At 40.0% G+C, this 14,926-nt stretch overlaps 1 protein-coding gene across 13 annotated transcripts in view; it reads left to right on the top strand.

Annotated features, from left to right (window-relative positions):
• The window catches only part of TBC1D5 (TBC1 domain family member 5), a 304,343-nt gene extending 294,179 nt beyond the window's left edge, over window positions 1–10,164 (top strand). For 12 of the 13 annotated variants that reach the window (XM_044449385.1, XM_044449373.1, XM_044449377.1 and 9 more), the window contains one exon: window positions 6,926–10,164. In XM_044449385.1, coding sequence (XP_044305320.1) covers window positions 6,926–7,204 — 279 coding nt within the window. In that variant the 3' untranslated portion in view covers window positions 7,205–10,164. Of the gene's footprint in view, window positions 1–6,713; window positions 6,827–6,925 lie in introns of all 13 variants that reach the window. The other variant, XM_044449386.1, reaches the window with a different exon arrangement.
• Window positions 10,165–14,926: the final 4,762 nt, after the last annotated feature.

Here is a 14,926-nt window from a genome sequence, read left to right as displayed (position 1 = left end):
TTATCTTAGGAAGTCTGTGTCCTGGCTGTCTGCTTGAGTCATTCCTATTCATCTGATGCAATAAACGTTCTGACTAGACTGATCCTATAATAAAAGAATTCCCTAGATTTTAGGATATTTCAACATTGACTTTATGATGCTATATATCAGAATACTCTGTTGTCGTATCTGGGGGGAAGTGTTCTTTAAGAACTGTGCAACTTCACCTTTTTAGGTGGAATTATTTTCTACCTCAGTACACTAAGTTAGTCAGGATATCTGCCTTTGTTTTCCTTCAGTGTTGCATTTTAATACAAGAGCTAGTAGGGAGGGAGGGAGCATTTCAAAGAATTCTGCCTGATTAATCAGATAGTATCTGTATCTAAGAGAATAAACCAAATAACAAAAATAGAAACTTGAAGGACTGGCCAGTTCCTCCCCTGCCTCATAATCTTGTGTTGTTTAATGAACATTACACCCTGCCCTGCTTTAGTTTTGTCTGTTTAAAAAATGGGATTCATGGTGATTGATGGCTAGTACTTTGTTCTCTGATTTAGTGTTTCTCTGCTCGAAGCTGTCCAGACTGGAATAATGCCAAATCTGCTTATGGGTATAGGAAACAGCCAGTGGGCAGTTTCATGACACAGCAGGAAATCTGCTGTTCTAGAATTTCTGAGTGAAGATGAGTTTTGGGGTAGAAGTAAATGAACCTCCCCTTTCCTTGCCCTTTACAGGTAAAATTATATAGGGTGTTGTGACCCTGCGCACCATGAGGAAGCACATCTCCAGCCAGTGCTTCAGCCAGGGTATAGCTTCAACATTCATGGTTTCTCCTGGCTGCCCTAACTGAAGTCACCTGAGCCACATCTTCCTCAGCAGGGAATTTGAGCAGCACAAGCAAAGTCACTGCAGCTGAAATGGTGGCTAGAGCAGCTCCTCCCAGCACTGACTGGGTCCCTTCCACCTGTATAATTATTGTTATTGCTGCTGCCGCCATCATCAATCATCAGCATCGTTTTTATACCACCCAGTAGCCAAAGCAATAGAGGGAAAGGCATGTATTATTCTGTTCAATTTGTATGCAGAACATGTAATAAGGAAAGCTGTGTTAAGATCAGAAGAAGGAAGAGTGAAAATTGGTAGAAGATAAATTAATAATACAAAATATGCAGATGATACAATATTACTGGCAGAATACAGTAATTAATCGAAATGATTTCTGATGAAAATGAAAAAAGAAAGTGCAAAAGCAGGATTGCATCTGAATAAGAAAGCAAACATCATCACTACAGAAAAAATAGAGAACTTTACTGTCAACTTTACTGCTCATCATTTCTGCCCATTCTAAACATATTCCAACCATCAAGATCATGCCAGGACTCCTTGTTTTTCTAACACCAACCCTACCCTGGTGCACACCCCTAACCCTAATACAGGGCTAAAGTTCCATTGAAAAGAGGGTGATTTTGAAAAAGCCTTCCTTGACTAGCTTTTTCTGCACAGCTCATCATTTCTGACCCTTCTAAACACATTCCAACCATCAAAACTATGCCAGGACACCTCATTTTTGTAATCCTAACCCAGTGATTGTGAACCTTTTAGAAACGGAGTGCCCAAACACCAACCCAAAACCCACTTATTTATCGCAAAGTGCCAACACTGCAATAAAACCTGAAAACTGAGGTTTTAGTTTAGAAAAAACGACTCACAGTCAGTCCAAGCAAATATTATATAAATCCTTGGCAGCTCACTGACCAGCTATGCAAAAGCTTGGACGAGTCGCAGCTAATGAGTCATGGCTTGTGACATCATCACCTGGCGCTGTTACTGCTTTTGGAGCATGTGTATGTGCACTGTCATCCGATGCTCAGCTGCTGGGGCAATGATGGGGAGATTTGACTTGCATGCCAGCAGAGAGGGCTCTGCATGCCCGCTGTAGTATGTGTGCCATAGGTTCGCCACCACTGCTCTAGACTGACAAAAAGATGAAAAAGTGGCTCTCAAGCCTGACCTAACTCTCTAGGAAGCAAAAAAGACAAAACTGAGGCTGTTGTTCTTTAGGCACATCACAAGAAGGCAAGGCTCACTGGAGAAGACAATAATGATAGGGAAAGTTGAAGGCAGAAGACGACAACCAAGTGTGAGATGGTTTGATTCCATGAAGGAAGCCACAGCCTTGAGTTTGCAAGAACTGAGCAGAATAGTCAAGGACAGAACATTTTGAAGGACCTAAGACAGAGCTGAGTCGATAGCATATTACAACAAACTTTTGTCATGATATGTTGTTACCACAAGGATTATAGACTTTCGTGTGCTTATTTTGCAAGTTATGTATGTGTTTGCTATTAATCAGTGATACTTAATTTTACAGCCTGCTGGAAGCCATGGTGAAATCCAGTACTTTGGATCTCAACAGAGTACATTTACTGTGGCAGTCACAGTTTACTTTGAATGACTTTAGCTTTGACCATGTAATGCCATAGGGCATGGTCCTGCCAGCATAAATACTTGCACTGGAAAAATTTAGACTGCAGAACACTAAATATTCATACATAGCATGAAAACCTAGTTATTGAAGTAGTTGAAAGCAGTCCTTTTGCATTTCAGAGAGGTAGGATCCTGTCCTTCATGTTCCTGGACAAGAACTATATAGAGATTCAGATCTCGAGAATTATGTATACATACGAATGCTCACACAAATAGGTGAAGACAAAGGAATCTGACTGGAAGGATGTCAGAAGCTTGATCAGGGTTAGTAAGAAGGCGAAGACAGAAGCTTACAAAGGAGATGGTTAAACTCCTGTTCATATAAAAGAGGTCCAAGGAAGTGAGAATGGTAATCAAATGGCACAGGTCAAAGACTCTCAAGATTTGCATATTGTTTTGTGGGAGTCAGGAAGAGCCATCCCCCTTTCTTAAATTTGTCAGCTGGCAGAGCAAACATGGCAGTCCATCTTAATGTTTCTTCTCACCAACATTCTAAAGAAGCATTATTTGCCACGAAGCTCCAGTTTCCTGTGAAAGCAAGCAGTGGCTTGAGGTGGGAGAGCAAACATGATATCAGGGCCTGACTGTCAAGCAAGGCCAGCTCAGGCTGCCAGATCATTACTGTGAGAAAAATCGAACCACTACTGCCTTTCATTCTTCCCCAGCTCTTCCTCTTCCTCCTTCTGGGGTTTATACAATGATTGTAAATTTTTACACAGTAATCTTGGGAATAAATTCTAATATATTTTTCACATGACTGTATACTGTTAAAGAAAAATTAGAAGATTCAAGTGAACGGTTGAGATAGCCATATTTTTCATGCTTTGCTTTGTTCTGTTTAGATTTAATGGACTGTACAAAAATACTAACTTTGACCCTTTGTCATGAAATGTCAGAAGATAAAAAAGTGCTAAATTCTTAGTCTGTGCAGTTAAGAACTGATTCACACTTTTTGCCAAAAGGACATCACTGCAGCTTTTTACTTTTAATGAGTTCAACAATGACTGTAGGTCAAGCTGGAAAAAATGTCTAAGTGCAGCATAAGCATTTAAAACATTGCCATTAATTAACTGGAACATTGTAGTGTAGCTTATCTATCATTTTGCTGAAGCTGCAATCTTAAACATACTTCCTACAAAGAAAGTTCCACAATTTCAGTGTAACTTATTCTGAGAAAACATATTTGCGCTTGAACTGTGAATGCATTAACAGCCAAAGAATGAACTGTGTTAACTTCCCATTCCTTCTCTGGAGCAGCAGCTATGTGTGGGGCAGCAGCTTTGAGAATTGCTGCATCTACTACCTCTGACAATTTGACTGTCATTTCTTACCTTTAATTCACTTACAGCTGCTTAATGCATGACATCTATTTTCCCCTTGATTACATGTGTTTGTAAAGCCAAGCAATGGTACTTTTCATACATATGTCAATAGACTAAATGTTCAACAGAATAAATTGGCAACAGTATATATGTACAAAACAGACACAACCCAGCATTTTCAAGCTGCATAGATTTCAATGGCAGCATTAAGTACATGCTTAAGGTAAAGGTAAAGGTTTTCTCATGACATTAAAGTCCAGTCAGGTCTGCCTCTTGGGGGCCCTGCTCATCTCCATTTCCTAGCCAAGGGAACCACCATTTGTCTGGAGACAGTCTCCGTGGTCATGTGGCCAGCATGACTAAACACTGAGGTGCACGGAATGCTGTTACCTTCCCACCGAAGTGGTACCTATTTATCTGCTTGCATTTATATGCTTTCGAACTGCAAGGCTGGCAGGAGCTGGGACAAAGCACGGGAGCTCACCCCATCATGCAGATTCAAACTGTCAACCTTTCAATCAACCAGCCCAGCAGCGCAGCAGTTTAAACCACTGCGCCACCCACAGTCCCAAGTACATGCTTTGTAAAGTGGACATGGATTTGTAAAGTGCTTTGAACCTGCCCGAAGTCACACAAACACATGTCTTATTTTCATGTAGGAAAAGTGTCTTGCTTAGAAGCAGCCCTTATCCTTTTCTGTTCAGGACCTGGGTTTCCTCTTGTCCATTTCAAGTGACAGTCTCTCTACAAAAGTACTCTTCATGTCCAATTCACAGCTAACAAACTACTGTCGCAGAAATGTGAGGCTCTGTGCCTGAGCAGTGATTCATTGAACCCAAACTAAAAACTATTTCTGAGAAACCTCCTTTTCAGTAGCCTTGGGCTCTACCTGTCTCAGTGTGCCCCTCTGGAGAAGGGCCAGTCTCCAGATCTATGTGAGCCCTCTAATAGGGTAGTCCTTCTAGTCTGCGGCCTCATCATATGCTTATCCTGCTCCTCTCAATGCCACTCTCCTCCGCCATCTTGATTTCTACACTCCTCATTTCCCAGCTCTCACAGTCCTCATCCAGTTGGTGCCAACTTGACCCTAGAAGCACACTAGAAATAACTGCCTCTTCCATTCACAACATCCTACTGCATCAGGCATTACAGATTTTTTTAGAATGCTTGCCATGGAATACTAGGTAGGAAGGTCCAAACCTGCCCTTTCTTTGTATACCTACTGTGAATATTACATGTCATTTCATACCTAAGGAAAAACAATTGTGAGCATCCAGTGAAAAAGAGAACGTGGGGGAAAGCAGTCATTCAGAATACTCTGTAAGGGTACTTATTTATCTGCTCATCACATGATCTTTTATGTTTGTGGGAATAGGGAGCAGTCAAAATGCAGAGCTGTTGTAATATTTACTGTTACGGTTTGCAGAAAGACAAAAGACCTTTTGTTAAGAAAACTGCATTTCCATCTTAGTAAACCCTCAGTAGAAGTGTAGAGTCGGAGAAGTTCCACCAAGGTGCAGTTTTTCCAATCCTAGTACAACAGCAGTTGAAAAAGCTGACATTCTTTCCCTTACGTGTTGACTAGAAAGATGTGGGCATTGTTTTAACTGCTGTTCAAACAGAGGTATGGCCTCCTGCTTTATTTTTCTTCCATGCTTTGGTTCAAGAGGTTTCTTCCCTCTCTCTTCACTACTTTGCCACTTCTTGGCATCAGCACTAATATCCACCTTCCCTGCCTCCCCTACAGTTAGTCAAGGGTAACTCTACCCTCGGGAGGGGGGTTCTCTAATCCTCCCCCGCCATCTTAGAACATGGATTTTTCTCAAGTTTTGTTTTGTTTTTTTTAAGTAATGCAAATAAGGAGCTTCTTTACTGCTCCCCTGCTATAATAGCTAAGTTCTCCTTTCTGTCCCCTGCCCATCAATGCCCATTCAAGTCCAGCCTTTCCCAGATTGGTACCCTCCAGATGTTTTGAACTTAATCTCCCATCAGGGCCAGCCACCATGACCAATGGTGAGGAATGTTGGGAGTTGTAGTCCAAAAGAATTCTTCAAGCACCAGGTTAGGGAAAGCTGTTTTAATTGATGGCAAACAAGTAAGACATGCATGCACATGGGAAACTTTTGAGTTCATATGATTTCAGTTTACAAATAATGTGTTTTAAGTAGGGCTGCAAGCTTCATAGTTGTAAAATTTTAATGTATACCCATGAAGCTTGTGGCGTATTTTTAAACATATTATTTGGAGGTGTTGCTAGCATTACTGTAGGTGATACTAATAGGTTTCATCCTACTGGCAGACACTCATCAGGAAAAATGTTCTGAGGAACCAGATGGCACTGGGTGTAAGGTTGTTAACTTTCAGAGCGACTGGAAGTATAATTCTGTCATTTTCCATTTATTCAGCAGCAGTGGCAGATGGGAGAAAACATGTTTCATGTCACTATGAGTTTTTCTTAAACTAAAACTGGCAGAGGAAGGAGTGGAGAGATATTTCACCTCTGGAAATACCAGTGTTAGAAAAAAACTTGGGCCTTGCAAAGGATACATATGAATGTGAAACTGGATTAGGAAAATAATTGCCTGTGAACTTAGATTTTGTATTTAAACTGTGCAATGGGGCTACTTTAAAATATATGCTTTGCAATGCTATAGATAGCATCAAATCTTATTAAAAATGTGTTTTGCATTTAACTCACTCAGCACCGCTTCACATGTGCCATTTTCTCCACAAAGAGATAATCTCCTTGTAGTGAAATGACGAGTGCACTGTCACACGTCAAGAATGTACGGATAGCTGTATGTTGAGAAGCCAGTTTTGGTGGGAGGCAGGGTTGCAAATGCACTGAACCACTTAAGTCCTGTGCTTGCTTATGATAAGGAACACCTCCACCCTATCAACCCACTCATCCTTTATGATCTGTAGGAGAGACGCTGCTTAAAGAGCTCCCACCTAGGACCCCCTTTATATGTTCCTATACTGGTGTGCACCTTTACACGGGAGCAATGGTGGAGGCAGAGGCGGCCACGCCTGTAGAGGTATGTGCCAGCTGTGATGAGGAATGCACTAGTCATGGCATAAATGCATGGGATTTTTTCCTGGTGTTCTTGTTTACTGTAAATTCTTCTGTTTTGTAGGCTGCTGCTGACGCAGACGGAAGCTCTGGCAACAGGAACACCGAGGGCTATATCCTGGTTTCCAAAGAGGATGAAGGAAGCCTTTGCATTGCCGCTCGGGATGCGCAGACTGTGCACACCTGCAAGGATGCACCGAGCCATTCATCCTTAGCCTTTTCCGATCCACTGATGGGCTCCAGATCCGCCTCTTCTAGTAACCTCAGTTCCAGCCCCGATGATGACAGCAGCAGCAATAGCAAGGATTCTGACTTTACCATTGTCAGCCCTTTGGAAATTTAGATCTCCCTGTGTGTTCAGCTGTGGCACATAGGCATGTGCATCTGACACTCCACGGGCCTGGGAGACTCATGGTTCTCGACAGCAAAACATTTAGTCAGAGCACCGGCATGGTAATGGCAATCTCTTTAAGCAAAAATTAAACCGTGTGTAATGATTGCCTTGAACACATGTACATGTTAATAGCAAGATCTACTGTATGACTAAAGGTACTCATAGGTTCACTTTGTTAGCCTCTTCTTGGAATATTGAAGTAGTAATTTATAGTCCCACATCATGTAGAATCGATGCTACACTTAATCTCACATGTTCAGCTGAGCATCCTGCACAAATGTGAGGAACGCAAATGAAATTGGCAATCATTTTCTGTTCCCAGCAGAAAAAATAGGGCACTCCTAAAATGCAACTGTTAGAAAAAGCAATGTGCAAGATTCATAGTATCAACATGATTGCCTAGCAGGTGCGAAGACAATGACTGCCCTGCTGAACCATTTCCCTGGGAAAACCCTCAATTCTGCTGCATTGGCATATGACAGAAAACCACTAACTGCTATTCATGCCAGGCAAAATTAGAGCATTCTAGTAAGGTAATATAAATCAAGTGCAAATCTGATGCTTTGAAAACCTCCACTTCAGTCTCCATTAAATATAAATGTGTTTCCTATTGCAGCTGGCTCGGACAAGTGTTCTTGTATGGTGTTGTCTGGCATGTAGTTTCATAACTGTTTGAGGATCTCTGCAATCCCCTCAGGCCAAGAAATAGCATTCATTGAGTGTCATAATACTGTAATATTCATTAACCATGTAAAAACTATTCCCAGATATTTTTAATACATGTTATCCACTTCACCATGCTATTCCCACCAAAGTCAATGCGATTTCTAGTGCTTTTAATCCCAGTGAAGTCATGTTTCACTGAAGACCCTATTTCCCTGACAATATTAGAGTAAGCTAAAAATATTTCTAGAAGCAGCTTATTTGCGTACCATGATGAGGAAAAACAAAGATGAATTTAACTGCCAGTATCCAAGATAAATGCACAGTAAATAATCTTTCAGCCATGAAATGTTTAACACATTAAGAAAGACTTTTCCACTAGGAATGTTGCACATCGTTATTTCTTAGGACCCTTGCTGGTAACATCAACAACACCCACAACAGCAACAAATGGTTATTCCCCTATGCCTGTCTCCTCCCACCCTGGCAACTATTCTGTAGAAAGATGCTGGTGAAAGATATTTTCAAAGGATTATTTTAAAATAAAACACTGTGCTTATGCACTTAATTTTTCCAAAACAGACCCAGTATAACTAAAACCATGTAATGCAGCTGCTTGGTTAGTGCTGGGGTATGAAAATTATGAAGGATGATTAAAACCCATCCATCTGCAGTCTGAGCCATACTAGGTCAGATCATAACCTGACTGGACCAGAGTGCATCCAGGAATCTGGGGACATAACATAGAACTCTCCTTTAAATATGGCTCCAAGTACTTCATGGACCACATGTGTTGGCAACTGAGGGGTTGTGGGCAATCAAGAAACCTCCATTGTACTTTGCCCTGAACTGAGTAAAAATTTATTGGGTACGTTCGCTCTCCCAGAGTTCACTTTTGCTGCTTTTTATTCATGAATGTCTTGAACTGCAGAAGACCAAAATAGCTATCATATTGTGGCAGGTTCACATTGGCCTATTGCTCTGAAGTAATCCTTCATGGGAAGATGCCCCCTGTGCCTTGTAAAAGTGGAAGCGTTAGGAACAGAATGTAAAGCGCTTAACAATATAAACATAAACAGTGTTAAGGGTAAAGTCACTTGGCCATTGATTTGAAAGAAAGTCTTAGAACAGTTTGCAAATAAGTGAGGCAGCTCTGCCAGTTTAAACCTAGCACACCTTCTCATTTAAACTTTCACAGCAAACCCCCTCAGCATTCAGTCTTATGCTCTGTGTGCAGGGTTATTTGTAAGGACACCGAGAAAGAATTACAGGGCTGGTGATTAACTCTGATCCTATAAATATGGCATGCCTTACTCCTTTCTGCCTAGATTTGTCGCTGTTGTGACACAAGAAAAAGTGCCATTTGAAGCAAATCCCTATTTCAAAATGGAAAACCAAGCAAGAGAGAAAATCAGAAGAGGGTAGATCATCTTTTACCACTGAGGGGAGAAAAGCTCGAGTGTTTTGTATTTTTTTATTATCAACTTTGTTGTCGGCTGATTTCAGGGATCATATTGTTTTTCTTGTTAGAGTAGCCTTACTGCCATGGAACAAAGTGATTTTGAGGTAAAATTATTTTTTATTTTTTAATTTTAAATCTTACTGGTTTGAGGGAGGGTTTTTTACACATTTGCTTTAATTCGTATATCTTTACTTCCTGGTTGCCTGTAATTATCTATGATTTCAGAGGATAAATAGTGCTTTACTGATGGAGAAAGACGAAACCTGAGCAATTCCATTAGAGGAGTTAAATCTGATAATACCATGTCCCAGTGTATCTCAATGATATATCCAAGTCTTATTTTGATAAAGCTGGAAGTGTTTGGTTTTGTATACACATCAGTCCAAAAAGATTAGGCCATAATAGCCACATACTGCCTTACATTAGGTTTACTAGAGGGTACTTCCTATTTTAAAGTGCCAGTTTATTCTCTCTTTTGAAGATAACCGGCTCAGATTGTCCAAGGATAATGCTCATCTGATAGAAAATAATATGAAGTATAAATGGCTGATTTGTACTAATGTGTGGGACTCTAAAACATTTTTCAACCTGTTAGAGACTCATCTGATGTTCTCACATCCTTACCATATAACTATTTAAAGTCTTTTGCATGTAATGTCAATCACGTTACTGCAGAATGGTGATAACCTATAGTAACTGGATGTTCAGTTTTTGCTGTGGAAATTTGTATCATTCCTCTATAAGAATGTCTGGCAAACTTTATTAAAGAAATACCCAACATGCACAGGCTTTTAATTTCCTCATGTGTGTTTCTTGCAATGCAAGAATTATCCTTATACATCCTCCCCAGCTTTTGAAAGCAAACCTCCTCCACCTCTTGAGAAATTTGTCACTTAAAAGCTGTGGAAATAGATCAAAGTAATATACCCAGGAAGCAATACACCATCACAATCAACCATTGGTACAGATGCGGGTGTGCAAAAGAAAGTCATATGAATGTGCATGTACAAAAAAGTAAGAGCAAAGAAAAGTTATGTACTTCAGGCGTGCTTTCATGTAGGCATGTATCCTTTCAATACTACTGTGTTGATAAAATTTTCATGCTCTTTCATAGGGGCAGCAATGAAGGAGATACATCAAGCAGAGGCATAACTGAAATGATTGTTTTCTTGGCCCGTGCTCCAGTGCATTTAGGAATGAAGCTGCCTGGCTCTGTTAAATCTTATGGTCCTCAGTGCATGGATGTTTCACTCTTTAATTAGCATAACTTTAAAGCATAGATGGCTTCCTAATAGAAGGAATATTTTAAGATTAATGAAAGTTCAACCACATTTGTGCTATTGAATGGGAGGCTTCAAAGGCTTGTACAAGTGCAAAAATGATTGAATTTGCTTCTTAGAGGAAAAAAGAAACTTCAGATGATCTAGGAAGAGGAATTGAGTAAAATAGTGAAGTCCTAACTACTGAATGTGTAGTTTTCCTTCACAGACCTCTATCAAAGATTACAGTGTGCTAACTATGACTTGAATAGACTGCCTTCATCTATGGCAGAATTTGTGCTGACTTGGAATTATATTTTGTTGATCACAATAACCCTCAAGATACAAGCTTAGGGTGCAGTCTCATTGACATGAGCAGCAGCCTGCAAAGGTGAGTCTCATGTTCATTAAGTGCAGTACAGGAGAGGTGGCAGAGGCAATCTTTGCTTCCCCACTCTGCATTCTCACTTCATGGTGTCCCGAAAATGGAAGGAGGGAGAATGGAGTAGAGTCAGGATGCCTTACATCCTGTACAGCCCCCAAAATATTCCTATTCCCCATCTCCAAGGTTGCTTTCCCAAACTTGGGGAGCAGCTGGTGTGGTTCTTTGTACCCCAGCTGCAATGGGAAGGAGGTGGAGCTCTAATTCGGTAGCACATGTTTACAATTGAGGGTAATGTTGGTTGTATGCCAGGTGCCACAGGCTCCTTAAACCATGAGTCAGAAATCTGAAATTTCATTTTCAGCTTTGCTCCTTTCAAAAGTGGATCTGCAGCACAAGGAGCAACTTGCAGAGACTGTGCAGTTGGAAGAGGTGAACCGTGTCACCAAAAATGTAAAGAATGGTAAAGCTCCAGGCCACAAAATGCTGCAAGGTGCACTTAGGCCTTTTGACTCTTAACCTTTTCTTTCTTTATAATAAGGCTCTTAAACCAGGAATTTTACCCATTTCTTTATACTATGCTTATATTTGATTTATCCCTAAACCTGTGAAAGATCACAACAATTGTGCAGATTGTAGACCAATTTTCTTAATGTGAATACTAAAATATTAACAGCAATTCTGACTAATAGACTTCAGTGTGTGATACATACGTTAGTGCATCCTGATGAAGTGGGTTTCATTTACCAGGGACAGATTGGAGCAAGTTTGATCGCTCTGAATTGTACAGGAAGAGATATCTCTGGATATATCATTGTCATTGACAGATATTATTGGGAGTTTGTATCTGTGGCCTTGCAAAAAAAGGATTTCCACTTATCTTTTTAAGGTGGCATATAATTGTATATGAAAAAATATATTATTTGTATTGTTTTCTTGACATGAATGGAATACAGAGAAAAGGGTGTGTGTGTAAAATAAAGTAAAATAAAATTGCCAGGGGATTTTGAACAAGTACAATCAATACACTCAAGCCCACACATTTCAAAGAGACTGAAAAATCTATCTGTCATTCATTACTCTATGGAAGTTCAGAAAAAGAAATTATTATTGTGTATGCTGACAGATTTTTCAATTGCTTCAGAACAATTATAAATCAACTACTTTTAAAAGAGCTTCCTTTTACATACTATTGTACTGGATATAATACAATTTCCATTTGTCATTAAATTCTTCAGTTGGTCTTCTATTTACATAATTAGTTAATTTTGTCATCACTGTGATCTCTGCCAACTTTTATTTCCAATCTTCAACTGGTGATTCTGGTGTTTTCCATTCAGAGGCAATTCTAATTCTTGCTGCAGTTGTCATTTACTTAAATAACTCTGACATATTCTTTGAAAAAGTCTCTGACATTATATTAAAAAGTATATTCTTAGTATTCATAGGAAACTTGGTTTTAAAGGTTTGTTGTATTTCCACATGTATCAATTTCCAAAATAGAAATTTATACAAAAATGTTGATAAAATCCTTTTGACGTTTTTAGTTTGGAGTGGGGCACAAGACAGGGCTGTCCTCTGTTTCCCTTGATATTTGATTTGTGCTTGGAGCCACAGATGTGTTAAGGCAGAGCAGAGACATTGTTGGTTTTATGCATGGGCAGTCTGAGTATAAAATGGCTTTAACCTACTGCTAAATGCACACTTTGTATAAAGTCTTCCATACAAAAATCTTTCGGGATACAGTATTAATCAAAATCTGAATTAAGGTTTATGTTGACAAGAAAAAGCAGAGAGTGTCCTCTGGGGGTGTACAATCAAAAGAATATTTACAGTTTATTCTAACATACAGGAAATACATGCAGCATGTAGAAGGAACTACAAAGATGCAGTCCATACAATCCATCATGTAGGCAGTTTGCCAGAGACAAATGAGAATAGAATAACAGGGTTGAATATGGTTAAGACACACAATTCAAAGAAGAACCTTCAGGACAGGCAAGTCATTAGCATATTTAGGAGTGTACCTGAGCAGGGCAGGCAAACATTAGCATTTCCAAGGCATGCATTGGCAGCCAGGCTTTCAGATTCTGATGAGAGGAAGAATCCCATCTTAAGTCTAAAAGTGTTCTTACACTGTCAGGCTTTTAGCAGCCATAATATGGCAGAGCTTTCAGTAATGTCTTGACAGTGTAGTAGAAAGATAACCAAAGTAACTTTTAAATAGCCTTATGGCTAATGAGGTGGGTTAGAAATTTAATATATATTAAATAGTTTGCAATGTATGGCTGTGAAAGTTGGACCATAAGAAAGGCTGAGCGCCGAAGAATTGAGGCCTTTGAATTGTGGTGCTGGTGGAGACTCCTGCAAGTCCCTTGGACAGCAAGGCGATCAAACCAGTCAGTCCTAGAGGAGATCAACCCTGACTGCTCTTTAGAAGGTCAGATCCTGAAGATGAAACTCAAATACTTTGGCCACCTAATGAGAAGGAAGGACTCCCTGGAGAAGAGCCTAATGCTGGGAACAATAGATGGCAAAAGAAGAAGGGGACAGCAGAGAATGAGGTGGCTAGATGGAGTCACTGAAGCAGTTGGTGTGAGCTTGAGTGAACTCTGGGGGATGGTGGAGGACAGGAAGGCCTGGAGGAATGTTGTCCATGGGGTCGCGATGGGTCGGACACGACTTCGCGACTAACAACAACAACAACAAATTAGTTGTGTTGGTGTCTAGAAGTGATAAAGTACCTTAGTATATTGATGCCTAGAAATATTTCATGATTAGTTAAACTGAATATAAGCACTTTTCTGGGAGAAATATCTCTTGTCTTGGGAAATACCAGTATCCTTTAAGACAGTATATAGCTTAAGGATAGGATATGTTGTATCTCGCGGTTTTGCAGATGAGACCAGAGACCAGTTGGTAAATTTAAAGAGGAGTTTATTAACCTGCAGGATTACCTGCAGGGACCAACATTCTAGTAAGAATGTGGCCCTGAACAGAGCTGGAATGAGATTTTTATACTTTTACAATCAGCTTTCGGCAAAATGAGGAACAATACAATCAGTCTTTGACAAGAGTGAGAACAATGGCGACAATGGGGAGTTACAGAATCACATAAGCAGCAATTGAGCAAGCGATATACAGAAGCAGATGTGGTTAGCAGTAAGTTTTATCTTTTAATTTACACCTTTTAGGTAATCTTTGCCCATTACGTCTCTGGTAAGCTTTTTCCATTTTCTGAGGGAATTCTCTGAGACAGCTGCTAGACATTTCGATTGAGCTAGAGCCTAGGGGAGCCATGCCTATTATGAATGCCCTGAAACAGCTGATAGATGTTCTAATGCCAGTTGTTATGTTAATCTGGAACCTGGGGATTCAGGCCTAACAGGATATATTTAGTATATATATATAGTCACACAGTTAGCATGCAGTTGCCTGCCTGCATAGCTATACATTGAGTAAGCATGTTAAGTCACCTTTGCTAAGCTAGAAAGGCATAGGCCTGCAGCTGGATGTGTGGCCACATGTGGAAGTGCAGCAGGGGGTTGGATTCAGTGGTCTTATAGGTCCCTTTCAACTCTACTGTTCTTCTATTCTACATCCAAAATGAATATCCTGATAATGTATTATGTGGTATTGTTTTATATATTTTCTTAGCAGGTCTGCAAGAAGATTTTTAATGTGCCTGCATGCACTGTTTTTGATTGAAATTACTTGGCACCTCTTATTGGCTGGAAGGCATTAGGATCTAGATAAAGTAAAAAGAAAAATAATTATTCCACTAAACAATTGTGAGAGAGAATTGGAGTGCAATAGCTCATCAGTTGCCATTTGATTCATGTCCTCATGTTATGGGAAAATCCAGTTCTAAAAATATGATCTTTTATGTCAGGGGTCTCAAACTC

The sequence above is a fragment of the Varanus komodoensis genome, unplaced genomic scaffold, assembly GCF_004798865.1.
Source record: "Varanus komodoensis strain SLA01 unplaced genomic scaffold, ASM479886v1 scaffold58, whole genome shotgun sequence".
NCBI lineage: Eukaryota > Metazoa > Chordata > Lepidosauria > Squamata > Varanidae > Varanus > Varanus komodoensis.
Note: the sequence above shows the minus strand (reverse complement) of the source record. Positions and strands in the feature narration are given on the sequence as shown.